Source organism: Lipotes vexillifer, unplaced genomic scaffold, assembly GCF_000442215.2.
Source record: "Lipotes vexillifer unplaced genomic scaffold, Lipotes_vexillifer_v1.1 scaffold1149, whole genome shotgun sequence".
In the NCBI taxonomy this organism is placed as follows: domain Eukaryota; kingdom Metazoa; phylum Chordata; class Mammalia; order Artiodactyla; family Lipotidae; genus Lipotes; species Lipotes vexillifer.
Genome location: NW_006796238.1, coordinates 515,143 through 534,702, shown reverse-complemented (window position 1 = coordinate 534,702; position 19,560 = coordinate 515,143). Strand labels below are relative to the sequence as shown.

Genomic DNA, 19,560 nt, shown 5'->3' with positions numbered 1-19,560 from the left:
CCCAAAAAAAAAAAAAAAAAAAAAAGAATACACTGGATCTACTGTCTAATTTGAAAAATGCTTTTTCCTAAAGGGAAATTCTATGCATTATGAAGGCTATAAATATAATGAACTTTCATTTCTTTAAGCAATAGTCTTAGTAGATTAGTAAGACTGCCAGCTTTTAGGACCTTCACTTACACAGAGAATGAAAAAACAGAGAATGAGGAAAATAAGAATAACCGAGCACCTGTTTCTCTCCACCTGAATTTCCAAAGGTGTGGCGGAGGCCATTCTGAATGACATTTGAGATCCCTTCCATGCTGAAGCGCTAAAGGCAGCGATATACGGCCCAGAAGAAAAGGACAGAGAAAGAAGTTCAAAGACTATTAGTAAGAATGTACCATGATGACTTATGTACCCAAGAGGCAAGCAGTTAGAAAATGCCACTAACTCATTCAGATAAAGCAGACAAAATCATGCTGTTTTAAAATGCTTTTGCTTCCATTTCTTTGCAAGTCAAATGCAAAAGCAACTTTCATGCGACTATATATGAAGATTTTTCCTGACGTAGCTGATAAATGTGCTCCGATATAAACACTATAAGTTGTACACATATTTGTTTTATGCAAAATTTACCTCATAACTTTAAAGATACCTTTTGGTATTGTTTACCTACATTTTTTCAAAAGTCTGAAAACTTAATACTGACAGTATGCATATTTTCAGTCTAAGTTTGCATATTTCTACCATAAGTTCGGAGAACATTAACATAACATTTGGCAAATGAAAATGCTGTTACTCGGAGAGCTGATTATTGCTTCCTACTCACTCTTCAGGACACCTGCCATCGCCTTGGGGCAGAAAATTCGAACTGGAAGAGCACATATGCTTCCTGGAGAGCAGAGTGGATCCCATGTGCCAGCGAGGCCCCCTAAGACTTCTGCAGACATTTCCATTCTGTTTCTAGGAAACAATTCTAGCTTTTTTCTCCCAGCAACCTCCAAGACTTACTAGAATTCGTTGTACTGAAAAGGGAATATTGTTTTCCTACACTACTCATCTTGATTTGTAACCAGTCTACAATGTCATCAGACAGTCAAAAAGAGTCCAGTGGCACCTCTGGGGCTGCTGAGTCAAAGGACTTCGATGGATCCTCTTACAGCATGACTAATTAAGGGGAAAGGCATTCTGAAAAGGAAGTTCAGTCCTGATTCACCGGATGCTTCCTCCCCCTGTAATTTTATAGGGGTGAGTTGAATCAGTAAATACATTTGAGGAGTCAATATAAGGAGTATTTTACCAGGCCCTAATGAACAGAAAAAAGGAAACTAAGGCAATGGTTTCTGCCCTCAAGAAAGGCATAGTGTAGCCCAGTGATTCTCAAAGTGTGGTCCAGATCAAGACAGCTCCACTAAACATGCTGTACTTTGCTAGCAGCGTAACTCTTCTTTTGATGAAGCAGGCTAGTTTTAAAAGAAAACCTACAGATAACCCTGTCTGTAGATTTTTCACATGCTATCATATAACTTGTTCACATTTTTTAAAGAGATTATCAAAAGAAAGGACCTCTTAGCCTCCAGCGACTGCAATAAAACTTACGGGAAACTCTTTTCAAATAAACAAGTCAGCTCTTTTTAAAAAAAAAAAAAATTATGTCTATCAAACACAGTTCCTTTCAAAAGCAACAAAGAGAAAAATACTAAATTTTCTGTATTACTTCACTCCATTATCTACAGGCATGTTAAAGCCAGATACAAATTCAGAAAATCTCAAGCAAGGTGAAGGATTTTAGAATCCATGTATCAGAAAACTAAGGAATACTTCATACTTGGACAGTGTATTCTAAAAACACCATCTTTACCTTTCCCAACTGGCAACCTAATTCCCGTCTCTTGCGGGTGGGGGTGGGAGTAGTTTATGCAAATTTTTAAATTCTTAAGCTGTAATTTAAATTTCTTTATTAAATGTCCAGTTGTGGACATTACTGAGCCATTTCAACTGCCAATAGCCTGAGTATTTGTGAAAGATGGCTTTCATGCAACCAGGCTTAGTGGAAATAAATGAAAATGCAATCGTGTGAAGCCACGGTAACTTTGGAACATACAAAACGAAAGAAGTTAAGTAAATGAACTCCCAGTAGAACCTTTGCCCTTGCGGCTGATGACAGCTGAGTCAGTAGCTGTGGCCAGTCAGGCCCCACTGTATCCTGACCAGGCAAGCAACACAGCAGCCAACAAGGTTCAACTGGGGAAATGACAGAACGAGAAAAATCAGAACATTCAAGGGAAGCACAAAGAAACCAACTATGAAGTACCACTGAGAACGTTCCACCCCCAATGCTCCAGCTGCCATCAACTCCCACCTCCCCAGAAATCACTAACAATTTTCTCCCTTTACTCCATGTTCAAACTCTTCCTCTCTGCTAGCTCTTTCCCACATTGCCAACTTTAAATTCTGAAACACTCAACCTCTCTTTCGCCAGGGTTTCCAGAAACAGCTCTGCCCAGCGTCATTTCTTTGATGCCAAGGTCTGCGGACACCTTTCAGACCCCTCGCAGACATCCAGTGAGCTCTTCTCCCTGCCTGCCTGGCTTCCTGGACACCACACTCTCCCAGAGTCCCCCCTGCCTCTGGGCTGCTTCTTCTGAGAAGTGCCTCTTTCTTTGCTCACCTCTTAGATACTGGTGTTTCCCAGGGATTGTGTCCCTATTTTTTTTCTCATGCACACTCTGACTTTTCCCACTTCGACTTCTGCCTCTGTAGATCTACAGCTCCACTCTACTAAGAGCAATAAAGTGCTTGGAACAGAGCCTGGCACAAAGGAAGGGCTCAAGAAACACTGGCTACCTTTATTTTAATTTCCCTCCTGAGCTTCGGACTTGCACGTTTAGTGGTCTGTTGGACCCTTGTACTTAAACATTCCAAAAACGCATCATATCCAAGACTGAATTTATCTTCTTCTCCCCCGGCAATTTTTTTTCTTATTAAAAGCCTGTTTCTCCTTCAGCATTCTGTACCTCTCTCCTTCATTTATTCATTCTTTCAAAAAATATACTGAGCCACATATTATTCCAGGTATTAAGGATTCAAAGAGAACACATCAGCCAAGGCCCCTCCCATCCTCATGACCTGACATTCCAGCCTAAGAGGAGCAGAAAAATTAAAACAAGTAAAGGAACTAGATAACTGCAGATAATGCATGCCCTGCCAATAGCTACAACAATTAAAAACTGGATGCCTACTTTACACTGGGAGGTCAGAGGAAAGTTCTCCTAGGAGGTGATATCTGAGCTGAAACATGAATTATACACACTCCCAGATGAGCTACAAAGGACAATGGACAAGAGATCCTCTCAGAACAAAACCAAAAGCAGCCAAACTGGCCAACCAAGGAGTTCACCCTGCGGCCAGTGAGCAGGGGTCCTGTTATTCTGCTGCAGCAGGATGTGAAACAGTAGCTACTGAGTATTTCCATTCTCCCCTCCTTCCAATAAGAAGGTTTTATTACAGCAGCCCTGTTCTCTCTCCATCTTCATGTGCTGGATGTGCTGGAATGGGAGGCTTGCTCTTTGTACCATGAGGAGCTACATCATCCAGAGCTGATGGGAAGGACAGACATCCCCCAAAGATACTGTGCTAGATGCAGTTACTGTTGAAGAGATTTGCATATCTCACTTTGGGGAAGGGGTACACATGTTCTACCTATGCCACCCCCAGGCAGAAATCAATGACCCAACCCTGGCCCCTCCCTTCTCCAGAGCCCCAACCAATAGATTCAACTGCCTTAATATCTCTGAAATTCAACTATTTTCCCATTGCTGTCACTTCCTTGGCTCGATTCTTTCCTGATGACAGCAACAGCCTCCAAATCAATTCCTTATCTCTAGCTGTCTCCTTCCGATTACTTTCTCCTTGAAACTCTGAAGTTACCCTTCCAAGAGACAAATCTGAATATGTAACAAGCCACTCAAAACCTCTCCTTGGTTTGCTACAGCCTTTAAATAAGGACCAAATGCCACAGCGAGGCATACAGCACAAAGCCCTCCATCTTCTGGCTTCTACTTTGTTACCCACACCCTCTTCTTCTTGACTTACTTCCTCCCTCAACCTCCAGCCATAATGAACAACCTGCTGTTCCCCAGATGCCCTGTCACCTCCAGGTGGTTGCCCACACCACCCCCTCTGCTCAGTATGCCTGTCCCCTCCTTCCTCTGCTTGTCCTCAGGATTCAATTCAGACCCCTCAGCCAAACTAGGGGTGATAGTAATGTACACACACCGCTACCACAGGACAGTACCAGGCACAGAAAGCCCTAAAAACGTGGTAGCTGTTTTGAATATAGTAATAATTACCCTATCCCTAGGTTTCTCAACCTTGACACTACTGACATTGAATTACACATATGTAATTCTTTGATGTGGGAGCAGTCCTGTGAATTGTAGGATGTTGAATGGCATCTCTGGCCTCTACTCAGCCGGATGCCAGTGACACCCCCCTGCCCTCCGCCAAGTTGTGACAGTGACAAACGTTTCCGGACATTCCCTAATGTCTCCTGGAGGACAGAATTGGCCTGGTTGAGAATCACTGCATGTGCATTGGATGGTCTGCCATCAGATCGCCAGCCCACAGGCTGCATGTCCCTGGAGGCTGGGATTTACTCTGCATCCTTAACACCCATGCCCAGCACATAATTAGATATCAATATATGTTTTTCTAATAGTACTAAATGAAAAGATAAAAGTTTAACTTGCCACATAGATGGACCTTGAAGGCATTATGCTAAGTGAAGTGAGTCACACAGAGAAAGACAAATAGTGTATGATCTCACTTATATGTGGAATCTTAAAAAAATAAAATAAAAACCTAAACTCATAGAAAAAGAGATCACACTTGTGGTTACCACAGGTGGAGGGTGTGGGGAGAGGGGACTGGAGGAAGGTGGTCAACCAGTATAAACTTCCAGTTATGAGATAAATAAGCACTAGTGATGTAATGTACAACATGATGACTTTACTTAGCACTGACATATGATGTATAAGAGTAAATCCTAGGAGTTCTCATCACAAGGAAAACCTTTTTTCTCCTTTCTTCTTTCTTTGAACTGTATCTATATGAGAAGATGGATGTTAGCTGATCCTCCTGTGGTAATCATTTCACCATATTTATAAATCAAACCTTCATGCTATATACCTTAAACTTACACAGCAATGTATGGCATTTATTTCTCAATAAAACTGGAAAAAAGAAAGAGGTTTTTGTTTTTTTTTTTAACGTGGGGATGAGGCACAAGATCTAAAAAACAGAACAGAAAGAAAAAAGAAAGTTTGGGTTAGGTTAATTTTTCATAAGCTCAACCCCATCTCAAAATCTTTAAGGAGAGAAATGATGTCAGATACCCCTTTTGTATGCCCACAAAGCACAAGCCCATCCTCAGCACGCAGGAGGCACTTGATTGATCGTCATTGGCTTCAACTGCAAAATTCTTCAGCAATTACTTCCCCTAACAGTGAAATACTTCCAGATTTTTTTCTTTTAATGAAACCAGGAATCATACCTTAGTCAAAAGTATTTGGAATCAGAAAATTTTTCAACAGTCTTCTTGGATAGAAAAATGTTGGACTAGAAATCAGAAATCTGGGCTCTCTCCCAGCTTTGCCACTAACTGTGTGACACGACAGCAGTCCCTAAGCCTGCAGAGGCCCATTTCCTCATCTGTGAAATGGATGATTAAATGATGTCATTTTTAAAGGTCTTCTCATTTGTAACTTCTGTGAATCTACAAGTTAACTCCACCTAGAAGATACATGATTTTTTAGGAAGGCAAACCATACATATGCACGCACACACACGCATGCACACAGAACAGTACAAGACTAAAAGGCCACATAAGTTATGATATTAGTGCTCTAGGATGACAGAATTGCCCAGCAAGATGATACATTCAGAGCGCACACACACACACGCACACAGAACATTACAAGACTAAAAGGTCACATAAGCTATGATATTAGTGCTCTAGAATGACAGAATTGCCCAGCGAGATGATACATTCAGAGCTGTCTACTCCCGTGGCTTCCTTTTTCTTCTGTGACATGAGTACACTTTGAAGAGACTAGGTCTTAGTCTCTCCATCCCAGTGACCTGCACAGTGCCTGTGCCACAGCAGGCATTTATAAACGTCTGCTAAGCTGAAGTGGTAACACACCTAAGACCAGTCTTAGAGCCTGTGTGATAACCATATGGGGAGGCCTCTTGACTTCTTGCAGGAGAGAAACTTTTTTAAAAGAGCTAAAAGGCAAAAATAATCTGAGGGTGAACAGAAGAAGGATGACGTGACGAGATATAAAGTCTTTTGTCAAAGGTGTGAACAGCAGAGTTCTGGAAAAGCCCACTGAAGAACCTCGCCTGAGAAGTCAACGTGAGATTAATACAGATAAAATCATCCTGTTGCCATGGTTTACAAAACAGTGTAGTGACTAAGAAATATAAAACCCCTGGGATAATAAAAGCGTAGCAAGTAGAAGAAGTCAATGAACTAGAAGGATCACAGAGTGAAGACTACCAGCGAGACAAGGAAGGAAGAGAGCTCTGCAAAACACAAGAGTCTGCTTCACAACTGCCCTATAAATGCCCAAAATACACTCTCTTGGAAGGCAAAATGAATTTAAAAAAGAGAAAACCTCAGAGGCAGACTAAATTTACTTTTAGTAAACATCACCTCATTTAGGAACACTGCATTTACATGCTTGAGGGCAGATATAGTGTTACTAGGTGCTTATGGTACTTAACTGCGCCAGAGGGAAGACTTTCTCTATGCTTACATTTTGTAAGTGGTGGTGGTGGGGGGAGGGATGGAGGGAAGAAGAGAGGCATTTCTTTGTTGAACATTTCTGAAGGTGACAGTGCCAGAGCCATGTCAAAGCACTGACAGAAGTTAAGTCTCAAGGTTATGAATGCTCGATGAAACAAAGGACATTCAGTAAAGGGTTGTTACAGTTTAATTAAAATAACAGCAGTATTAAGTATGTCAGAAAGCCCAATCATGCCTCCAGGTAATCCACCACTTCTAGATTTCAAGTAAAGGGTCCAAATGTTCAAATTCAAAGCAAAGCGCTTGTGAAGATTCTGTGAGTCTAAAATTATTTTGTAATCTATCCACCGCATCTTTATGAAGGAGTTAATAGCTCTGTAAAATGCCCTTCGCAGAATGCAGTTTTTGATGGGAGCCCTTTTATAAGCAGGAAAATGATTAAGCATTACAGTATTCACTTTATTGTTCCCCTCACCGCTGACAAAGTGCCAAAGTAACGTGGCAAGGACAGGGGAAGGGGTTTACTGAGTTCAGGGCCTCAGTCACATGGTTCATACTGAGAATACTCACTACTGCCTCACCACCATTTGCTTCCCTGGTGTGAGTATGTATTAAAGTCTCAAAATCAGTCATTCTCTGGAAACTTTTCTCAGACGAAACCAGGAACAACCAAGTGTAAACAAAATATAGAAGATATAGAAGAAAAAAAAATCTATAAAAATCTGAAAGACAAAGAAATGAGCCAAGACCTCCATGCCCATCCACAATACACCTGCACAGAACTCCCAGAGCCGTGGGTTCCCTGCACCCACCTCTGTACAACTCTGTACATCCTCACTCCAGTGTACACTGGTTCTGTGAGCTAAGGCCTGCTGAGCTTTTGTTTACCCATTTATGAAATGGCAGCAACAACAATACCTGCTTTATAAGTTTGTTGTGAGGATTAAATGAAATAATCCATGGGAAGCACTTAGCAGGGTGTTCAACCAATATAAATGTTCAGAAAATGTCTGGGCTGTATTCCCTTCAAAAGGCTAGACCAACATTTGGGACATAACTCCCAAACAGAAATAACCATACCTTTCTGCTTTTCTCCCAAACAGTAAACAACAGTATTTCAAGTTCTCCTCATATAAATAAAATGGCAACTGAGAAATAACCACCCTGATGATAGTCTCTAGGTTAAAAGGACTGAAGACAACACAAGGAAAAGATACTACTGTCTGAGACTGAATCAGCCAGAAAGCTTGAACAGAAAACAAGTAACACTTTTAGGTAATTCAAGGTCTTTCTGAATAATAAAAAGAAAAGAGCTAGAAAATACCACCTAAACTGAAAAGCAACACGGAATCAGATACAGAATTGTGGTTTGTTCGTTCTTTTCCAGAGTCTTAACCATACCAACTCATTCTCTGCACAGTATATTCACCAGCTCAACTAATTTCACAGAAAGCAGGATCCAAGACAGGGAAAAGCCAAACTAACCCAGAGGTCAGGAAATTCAGACTATTCCTATCAAACTTTTCTTAGCTTTTCTCTTAAGCTGAGGCCTCACCTGGTCCCAGTGGCAAAGATCTCTAAATAGCCAGGAAAGCTTTTAAAAATCTCAATATCAAAGCTCAATATCAGAAAAAAAGGTTGGGAAAAGCAATTAGGAAATGCTTTTTCGTCTATTTCTGACTCTAATCTATGTTCTCACTCCATTAATATTCTTTATACTCGAGGTTCAAAAGAAACTAAAATTCAAACATAATTATTGTTCTTTATACATCACATCATTTTTAGTAGTTTGAGTGACATGATTTCAAATATTAATTTATGGAATAGTAGTTAATGTTTTAGTTAAAACTCTTAAAATAATCAAAATACAAAACATGAGAACAGCACAGAATTGAAAGCAATAGTGAAATGTAAAAAAAAAGTAAAAACATTCAAATAATTAGTAAGCTATTACCTAAGATGTAAAAATTGATCTTGCTTGTTTTGACACTTCTTCAAATCAAATAATTTTAATGTGAATGATAAATCAGTTATAAATGCAAATTCTACCAAAAAAATATTTTTTTGAAAAAGATCCAAGTTAGAAAATATGAGTTACACCAAAGCAGATAAATATTTGAACATGTCTTAAATATTGAACTACTAATTTGTAAGTTCAATCTCAAAGCAGAAAGATGTGAATGAAGATTTTCAAAGTTAGGAGTTAAATGGACTGGCATCAATTTAATTTTTTGTATCTGAAGGTTTTTAAAAATTTTTATGTAATTTAATCTTAATATGGTAAATAAGTATTGGCAAACATTTATCAAAGCTACTAAAACTAGAGTAAAATAATTAACCCCGTCAGTTTTATAAACTCTTTTCTGATACTTACAGATATTCTAAATATATAATAAGATCACAATTTCCTGGCATATTATGGCTTTTACGTGAATTTGTATTATACTAACAAATCATTAACAAACCTTTCCAAGACATAAAGGAGTCAAGAATAGACTCCTGGGCTTCCTTGGTGGTGCAGTGGTTAAGAATCCGCCTGCCGGGGCTTCCCTGGTGGCGCAGTGGTTGAGAGTCCGCCTGCCGATGCAGGGGACGTGGGTTCATGCCCCGGTCCGGGAAGATCCCACATGTCGCGGAGCAGCTGGGCCCGTGAGCCATGGCTGCTGAGCCTGCGCGTCCGGAGCCTGTGCTCCGCAACGGGAGAGGCCACAACAGTGAGAGGCCCGTGTACTGCAAAATAAATAAATAAATAAAAAGAATCCGCCTGTCAATGCAGGGGACACGGGTTCGAACCCTGGTAAGGGAAGATCCCACATGCCGCAGAGCAACTAAGCCCGTGCACCACAACTACTGAGCCTGTGCTCTAGAGCCCGCGAGCCACTACTACTGAGCCCATGTGCCACAACTACTGAAGCCCACGCGCCTAGAGCCGGTGCTCCGCAAGAGAAGCCACCGCAGTGAGAAGCGTGCACACCACAACGAAGAGTAGCCCCCACTCGCCACAACTAGAGAAAGCCCGCGCGCAGCAACAAAGACCCAGCACAGCCAAAAATAAATAAATAAATTTATAAATAATTTTTTTTTAAAAAGATAGACTCCTGATTTTTATTACAGTAACTGCTGAGTCATAAAAGCTCACTATTACCAGTCTAACACCAAAAAACCATTGCAGAAAATGAATAGTGGATAATGGTAAGATATCAAAAACTGGTGATAACATATTTCTCTAGGCAATACTACCTTTCAAAAAACAAATCTGTTCCGCATCTAAAATAATTCGTAATTCATATATATGAATTATTAAAACAATAAACATGACACGATTAAGTTTCTCTCCACCCTATAATGACTTTCCATTTTATGCCTAACACTAATTTTTAGGAATATTCTTTGAAATAAATAAATGCAGAGAAATACTATCAAAGATCACCAACAAATTACTGTTGAAAATGTGTTAGTATTTACATTCAAGTGTGTATACAGGGCAGACTTTATCCTCTCAACTACCACTACTTAGAAAAGGGGAGGACACAGCCCTTTTCCCCCTTCTCTTCCTTCTTTTTTTTTTTTTTTTTTTTTTTTTTTGCGGTACGCGGGCCTCTTACTGCTGTGGCCTCTCCCGTTGCGGAGCACAGGCTCTGGAGGCGCAGGCTCAGCAGCCATGGCTCACGGGCCCAGCCGCTCCACGGCATGTGGGATCCTCCCAGACCAGGGCACGAACCCGCGTCCCCCGCATCGGCAGGCGGACTCTCAACCACTGCGCCACCCCAGAAGCCCTCCTCTGCCTTCTTTAAACTACCTTTTACCACTGTGTATAAACACAATGTGCCCAGAACACTGCCAACATTTTTATTTTTTCCATTTGCCCCCAATCTGGGGACAACTGGCTACCTGCTGACTCTCTTCACCCAGCGTACTGGGCATGTGACACACACAGCACAAAGGGCTATCGCTAGGTGGGGTGCCTGCAGCACGTGACTTGGAGATGGATGGTCACCATCTGCAGGCACAACTCAGGCTGCTGGAGGGGCCCTGAGCAAAGGAGTAACTCAACACACTCTTAGGATAAAACAAGGCTACGTTTTATAATAAATTTTAGTCACAATATAGTGATTTCTTTATCTACACAAACTCACTTAAATGTTTACATCTTTTTTCTTCTAATTTTTAATTTTATCAAATTTTAGTCTAAATCAGGGGTTGGCAAACTTTTCTATAAAGGGCTAGATAGTAGATATTTTAGATTTGCAGCCCACACAGTCTCTGTCACAACTATTCAACTCTGTCCTTGTAACACCAAAGCAGTCGTAGACCACATGTAAATGAAATGACATAGCTGTGTTCCAATAAAACTTTATTTATAAAACAGAGAGGGTTGATTTGGCCCTCAGGCAGTAGTTTGCTTTGCCAATCCCTGGGCTAAATCATCTTAGCAAATGTGAAATTTTAAAATTCCAAGTTGAAAAGAACGCACAACAACAACAAAAAGCCAGGTCCTTATTATTTTAAAAAGCACCAAATTCAAATAGCTGTGCCAGAACAATTCCTTCCAGGCTTATCGCTAGCATAAATTAGAACAACTTCAGAACAATCTAATAGTAGCTGTCTAAACAAAAATAAATTTCTCTTACCTTAAAGTCAGCTTTGGTCAAGATTAAATGAAAAAATATTACTGGGGCATTTTTGCATGTAAAAGAGAAACAAAACAGACTGACTGTTAGTCAGGATATAAGCTACGTGAGTCATAAAGACAGATGGAGCAATGCATCTGTGAAAAAAAAATATATACAAGAAAGAGCATCTATCATCCAAGCCCTAGCTCCTCCTCATCCTTAAGCAGTTCTCTCTCCAACCCCCAAAAGCAATAAATTAGGATAATATGATTCTTTTTACAATGGAGTCACTGACTGCTAATACCCCAGAAGTTTTCAGAATAAACTTCAGGTTAGACTGAAGGAATTATACATTTTTGCTGGTGGTGAGAGCAACACACTAGAACTCTCTCTTGAAAGTTCAATGTGATATGGACAACAGAAAAGATACTATACATTCCCATCTTTTCAATCCTAGACTTCGAATAAGAAGACTTACACATGATTTTAATTTACAAACATTGGATTCTAAAGGAGGAAGTACGTCTATTTTCATCCTTATAAGCTTACTAAGTAAGGTATGATGTTAGGCAGGTAAATACAAAAATGTCTTCACAACTTCAGATAACGCCAGATGACAACCACTACTAAATTACTTTAATTTTTTAAATGACTAATTTAAAGATAACTGATGTACTTCTACTCGTTCTTCTACTCATGTGAACTGCCACTGGAATTCAGTGACCTGTGAATCTATTTGATATAAACAGAAGACTGGCCAAGAAAACAAATCTCTGACAGAACAATAATCATTCAAATACCACAAATCCTCTGGGATTCCATCTCCTTTATAGGGAAGTTTCAATTTAACAAACATGCATTAAGTGAAAAATTAGGTGAGGTGCTGGGGAAACAATGTGAATGAGCCTTTGAGAAGGCTGCACTTTTTTCTAAGGAGAGATTTAAGCAAATGATTACAGTAGAATATAGTACTAGGACATAAGAAGTATGTGCACCCTCATAAATAGGAAAAACAACTCAAATGTGATATAATAGACAACGCACAAAAGAATACAAACAGTCAATAGATCAGAACCTTATTTGCCTATCAGATCAGTATATATGAGAAATTAATATCCATCATAAGTTGGAGGTTTGGAGAAATGGCCAGTTACTTATGCTGTTACTGGGTAACGTTTATGTAGGACAATTTGAAAAGACTGTTGTTTAAAACTGCATATTTTTTGACCTAAAAATTCCACTGGTTTTGATTTTTTGTCTGAGCAGAGGGTCGGCGCCCCTGACCCCTGATTAGTTCAAGGGTCAACTGTATTGCAGAAAAGGATATCCTTGAGTGTGGTAATTCACTTTTTCTTTCTGAATAAAGACAATATAAGTAGTTTGTTCCTATTAAAAAATAAATAAACATTTAAAAATAAAAACATATCCACCTATTCCTCTAAAGAAAAAATTAAATAAACTTTAAAAAAAATTCCACTGGTTTTGGTGAATGAGTGGACTAGTTTCACTGACAAAAGAAATATATAGGAATAAATTCAGCTTCAGGAAAATGGTAACATTAGTCTGATAAGATAAATTTCGATGCCCGTAAGATATTCAGGGAGAAATGTTTAGTAAACAGTTGGACATATAATAACTAGCATTTACTCAGGGTATATGCTAGTCTTACATACATTATTTCATTTAATCCCTCCAAAATTCAAAGGGGTATGTACCCAGTGGCAGGATCATGATTCAAACACAGCTCTTAACCCAAAGTTCTTAAGCACTGTGCAATTCAGCCTCAATATATTTGGCACCGAAAAAATACAAATTTAAAAAAAAAAAAAAAAAAAAAGAAATCTTTTCTTAACTATTTATTCATCAGGAATTTATTGAGTACCTAATGTGGGACCTGGGTATACCATGAAAATAAAGTTACATTTTCTATCCTTAGGGAACCTAACAGAGACAGACATGAAAACAAAAAATTGCAATATGATATGACAGTACTAACAGAAATAGTTAAGAGGAATAATATTAACCCCAGAAGGAGAGAGTTGTCAATTCTGCACTGGAGAAAGAGTCATCTAGAAAAGTTCTAAGAAAGGAAGACAATGCTTGACCATTATTTTGAAGAATAAGTTAAAAACAAAACAAAACCTCCCATGGGCTTCCCTGGTGGCGCAGTGGTTGAGAGTCCACCTGCCAATGCAGGGGACATGGGTTCGTGCCCCGGTCTGGGAGGATACCGCATGCCGCGGAGCGGCTGGGCCCGTGAGCCATGGCTGCTGAGCCTGCGCCTCCAGAGCCTGTGCTCCGCAGCAGGAGAGGCCACAACAGTGAGAGGCCCGCGTAGAGCAAAAAACAAAAAAACCTCCCAAGTGGACAGTGGAAGCAGGAAAAGAGAAGGAGGGCTGCTCTAGGAAAAGGCAGGAGCATAAATAGAAGCATCACAGCCCAGAACAGCATAGTCAGTTCAAAGAAGTGCATGTGGGTCATCAAACCCATTGACAGACAGTGCCCTTCAGCCATTCCAGTCTCTACTCCCCACCCGTTTCTCTAGATTTTAAACAGGATAAAGGAGATAGAAAGTTTTTGAATCTGTTGAGTCTCATTTGCCAAGGAGAAGATCCACTCTTCCAACCTACCCTCCAAACAGAATTGGAGAGGGAAAGAACAGCCTGCCCTGCCAATCAGGAGGGGCAGTGACACAGTGACCACCCCTTCGAAAACAGCTCCCCACAACGCTGCTAATAACCTTACCAAGCCTTTCATTTTCTCTGTGGCATTTATTACTACCTGAAGTTACATTGTCTATTCATTCTTTTCTTTGTTTAGTGCCTGTATCCCTCATTAGAATGTAAGCTCCAAGGGGCCCGGGGCCTTGCCTATTTTATTCACCACTGTATCTTCAGTGTCTGGCACAAGAAAGACACTCTGCAAGTATTTAATGAATAGCTTTATCTTATCCAACATATAACAGATTACTTTAAAAATTAAAACAAATCAACATTTCACTTTTATAATACTCAGTATTTTATTTAATATTTATAAATTGCATGCCTAAGCCCCCTAAATTTTTTTCTCACTGCAGCAAATGTTTCAAACAAAGTATGTCTCCAAAATGAACACCTAAAGAGTTTAACTCTGTTCTATTCACACACAGATATTTCATTACAGTATCTCTGGACCTAAGAGAAGAAGCTAGCAATGATGGATAAAGTGTGATACCAAGTACAAATTGATGTTTTGTTTCAAAGAAATATGCTAAGGAAAAATGGCAGGAAGCTATTCCATGCTTAAGGAAAAAGTACAAGTCCTGCTAATAAAACATATCTAAGGTAGAAAGAAAAAAGTGACCAATGTTATTAGAAAACAGGTAAGGCACGATATCACCAATTCTTAGAAATTAGTATCACTGATGATAGCTAATTCATAGAGATCAGGCCTTGCCAAAACTGTATATTATACAAAAGGTCTGGAAAGGAAGCTGTCTTGGAATCTATTTAGCCAACTGGCCATTTCACTTTAAGGTTCTTTTGAGCCACCAACCACTATTTTCAGAATCATAGGTTTCAGGCTCCTTGTGTCACAAATGGAATGGTCTTTTGCCATCATTTCAGGCGTCAGAAAGAAGGAGGGAACTAGTACTACAAGTTTAGCCATGCCATTACTAGCCTGATTAAAGGTTTTGACACAAATAGCAGATCAGAACTTGAGAAGCAACTTCACAAGTCCAAATATTGTGAAAAAAAATTTTACTGTTCCTATGAATCTATTTCAAGACTAATAAAGGTTCAAATAAGACCTAAATGTTGCCCTGTCAAATCCATTTCTCAATATAAATGCCATGTAAAATTACACAATGAATCCACTCTAACCCTTTTTATACGCGAGTTAGAAAAAGAAGCCCTTAAATGTCTCTAGGGATACACTTATTTTCCTCAGCCAAGTGTTAACATGAATAAACGGAGGATTTACATGTAATCCCTAAAAGCAGATAGGCAGAAATTACCAACCATGCTATGACTTTTTAACTAAGCATTTTATTTAATCACACTTGCATAATAGGGCAATTTAAAGGGTACAATTTTTTTCAAATCTGAGATACAAAAAACTGTCCCTAATATTTTAAAGCAAACTTTCCAGGACTGTATATTCAAACAAATATTTTGGTTTTTGCATGTTTTGGTGGGGTTTTTTTTTTGTTTGGTGGGTGCTGTCCGATTTTTTCATTGTTGTCACGAGAAGTGACCAAACGCTTTTCAACCAATACTACCAGCAGGTTTCAAAGCCTCTCAGGCCCCTCCACCTCTGAAAGATAAAGTTTTTACTGCCCTGAAGTCCTATAAGGCTCAAGATGGAGATTTCGAAGTCCCTGGTCTTAGCATTTGGACAGACCTGTTGTTAGCTCTTTGTAGTAGTGTGTGATATTGCATTTGGGCAGAGGCAAGTTCTCAGCCCAGGCCCCAATTCTCTATGGGCAACATTCTGTTTTGAGCACTCGAATATGTGGTTTACAAAATTGAAATCCCAGTGTTCTTACCAAAAAAAAAAAAAAAAAAAAAAGGGTTTCTCTCCTTTTATTTTACTCTAAAAACAAAACCAACACTTCTTCACATACAAACAAGATAAAGGTGACAAGGTACAAAGTCTCAACTGATCAAAGAATAATGAAATGGCCATAAGACCAATAAGGAAATGCATCTCAAATACTTAACAGTTAATGTTTATAATGAAATTTAATCAAGTGAAGTTAATAGGACACCTTAAGAAAAATGAAAAGCAGAAAACAAAAAACTTCATACCAAGAGTCAAAGATTCAAATATCCTAAAGTTGTTTTCACCAGTCAGTAATATTCTAGTCTGCCAAATACTAGGCCAAATGGCCGATGTCATGTAACTGCCTCTAACATCCTCACATTCCAACTTCACTCATAAATCAGGAGGAAATAGTTTACAAGTCAACCTATGCTTTTAGGCTCAGCACAGTTCAGCTACCTCTAAAAGCACCCCTTTTTTTTCCACTATACAACTCACAAGAGATAAGCAAAAACAAGAAAGCAATACCATTCATTTGCCCACCAGCCAAACATAAAGCACCCCTATTAACACTCCGATGTATTGAAATGGTCACCTGCTAAAGCTTCTTTTCTTTCAAACATTCGCCTTTATTCCCCCTCTTCCTTCCACTTACCTCCCTCCTAAATATTTCAGCGTTGAATTATCCAGATAACCATTATACCCTGACCAAGAAAACACCTTTCTGAAGGAGCAGAGCACAGTGGCATTCTTGAACAGAATCCCTTTAGCTCTCTGGTGAGAAGCACCCCTACTCCTGTATGCACAAGGCCCTGCCTGCCTCTGCTGGCCTGGAGCACTGGAATGACCACTGAAGCTGTTTCCAGTGTGCAATGCTACATGCAAAACATCACTTACTGTGCCAGGCAGGTGACTTCTCTCGTTCTTCCCATTCTGAGAGCTGCTGTTCCTGAGCTTCTTTTTCTTTTTGGCTGTTTCTTTGTGCTCTTTCTGTTTGTTCTGCACTTCAATGAGAACTGAAATAAAGCTGTTCTTCACTTCCTTTTCAAACTCCAGTTCATCTCGCAGGGCCAGCTGCTGCACCAGCTCTTCAGAGTACTCCTTGATGGCCGTCTCAATTTCTTCCAGCAGTTCATTTAATTCAGATACAGGCAGCCTTTTCACTCCTATGACCAAAAAGCAAAGCACAGCAGACACTAAGACCAAAATGTTTCAAGGCAGCACAACAAGGTGTTTAATGCCAAAGAGCAAAAAATCATATTCTAAGTAATTAAATTGTTCATGATCTTCTCAGAGGCCTCAAACTTCTGGTGGGCAGGTCTGAGTAGAGGTAGGTGGGCAAAGTTACTTCTCAAATGGCTGAGAAGAAAAGTATGACAAAATTTTTTTACTTGTCTAAAAATCAGTAAAGCAATTATACTCCAATAAAGATGTTTAAAAAAAAAATCAATCATTCCATGAATAGTAGTTCAGTCAAGACTTAATAAGCTTGTAAAAGAAAAGGAACAAACACAAAAGCAGAGGAAGGGTACAGAAAATACCTGCTGACAAGAAATCACAAGCAACTTAGCAGGGCTCTGGGACACTTCTGAAGAGAGAAGGCAATTTGAAAGAATTAAGCTAAATACATATTTTTTATTAATTTTCACTGGAGTATAGTTGTACTTTTTTTTTTTGTTTTTGTTGCACCACGCAGCATACGGGATCTTAGTTCCCTGACCAGGGATCAAATTCGCAACCCCTGCACTGGAAGGCAGAGTCTTAACCACTGGACCACCAGGGAAGTCCTGGAGTATAGTTGCTTTACAATGTTGTGTTAAGCTAAATATATATTTAAACACATATGCCCCAATGTGTGAGTTTTATTGAGAATTGGGAAGATGAAGGGAAGAATATTCCCTGAAACCCCCTTTCAGTTTTTTCTCAGCACTTCCCTTTATGTGAGAGGACATCATTGAAGTTCTAACCCTCAGTACCTCAGAATATGACTGTATTTGGAGATAAGGTCTTCAAAGAGATAATTAAGTTAAAATGAAACCATTAGGGTGGGCCCTAATCCAACGTGACTGATGCCCTTAAAAATGAGAAGATTAGGACACAGATACACATAGGAAAGTCCATGTGAGGACAGAAGGAAGAGGCCTCAGAAGAAATGAGACCTGCTTAACATCTTGATCTCGGACTTCTAGCCTCCAGAACTATAAGAAACAAATTTCTGTGGTTTAAGTTGCCCAGCCTGTGATACTTTGTTACAGCAGCCCAAGCAGACAAATACAGTATTCAAAGGTGAGTATGACACAGTCCCTGAGCAATGATGAATATATGCGTCGAGTATCACTGGAAGGCAGGGGAAGGGTATATAACCCAGCCTGTGAGAGCCAAAGACTTCTGGAGATGGTCCCACTACATGGCTGAGGTATATAAAAGCACAAAGAGTACTGATTTAAGTCAAGCTTCTTACTCTCTTCATAACTGCTTGTACTAGACCTCTTAAGAGTTTGAATTTCCTGGGAAAGCATTGAAAGCCGATCTGACTGGGTGGGTGTTTCATCATCTTCTGGGTCTGGTGACTCCTGCATCATTTCTTCGATTTCTTCAATCACCTTCCAAAATATACAAACCACTGTTAATTAAATACATATAGGAAAAATGACCCACCTGTAACATGGCACTCATCTGAAGCAACCACAGTAGAAGTACACTAAATTCTCCATTAACCAACAGTGTGCAGGAGTCGGTGCTCTCAATAACAAAAATTGACTGTAAGAGTACACATGGTTTATCAAAAAAAAAAGTTACAATATACTAAACACAAAAATAAACAAAATATGATTTAATATGTCCACAGGACTCAGTAGGCCCTATCAGATCTTGTAATGTCTGAGAAATGATGCTACAAACACACATATAATCTACTTCAGACACGCCAGAACCAGATCATAGTCATAGTTAAAAGAAAGCAAGTGACAGAAGATTTACCATATACCACACCAAGTGCTCAATCTAAAGCTATTTAATAAAACTGACATAAAATTTAGAAAATACAACAGTGTAAAAAAATTTATATGAAAAGCAAGAAATTACCTCTATGGTAGCAAAATTTTCCTTTAACAGCAGGAAAAGAATTTCATATATTAATTCAATGGAAAATAAAGGTATATTTAATAATTACTTTAAATGTAGAAGTTTAAAGAGGATAAAAAAAGCTACACGAAAGCAGGAAAATTTCAGAAATATATCTGCTTTTGAAACAATGATCCACTGTCATATGCTGTGTTGCTCAAATCTTACAGCAGTTTCTTGTCCTGTTCCAAATTCCAGAAGTTGAGAAGGATACAGAACTCAGTGAAAATTGGCTATTTACAATAGCCAAAACATGGAAGCAACCTAAGTGTCCATCAACAGATAAAGGGGTAAAGAAGGTGTGGTATATATATATACTATGGAATATTACTCAGCCATAAAAAAGAATGAAATAATGCCATTTGCAGTAACATGGATGGACCTAGAGATTATCACAATAAGTGAAGTCAGAGAAAGACAAATATTATATGATATCACTCATGTGTGGAATCTAAAAAATAGTACAAATGAACTTATTTACAAAACAAACAGACTCACAGACACAGA

At 39.2% G+C, this 19,560-nt stretch overlaps 1 protein-coding gene across 2 annotated transcripts in view; it reads right to left on the bottom strand.

Moving 5' to 3' along the window:
- Positions 1–19,560, bottom strand: part of FEZ2 (fasciculation and elongation protein zeta 2) — a 43,571-nt gene that overhangs the window by 10,538 nt on the left and 13,473 nt on the right. The window contains exons 4-6 of one of the 2 annotated variants that reach the window (XM_007468389.1): positions 18,392–18,533; positions 16,828–17,096; positions 230–310 (exon numbers count right to left, since the gene is read on the bottom strand). In XM_007468389.1, coding sequence (XP_007468451.1) covers positions 230–310; positions 16,828–17,096; positions 18,392–18,533 — 492 coding nt within the window. The remainder of the gene's footprint in view (positions 1–229; positions 311–16,827; positions 17,097–18,391; positions 18,534–19,560) is intronic. The other variant, XM_007468390.1, reaches the window with a different exon arrangement.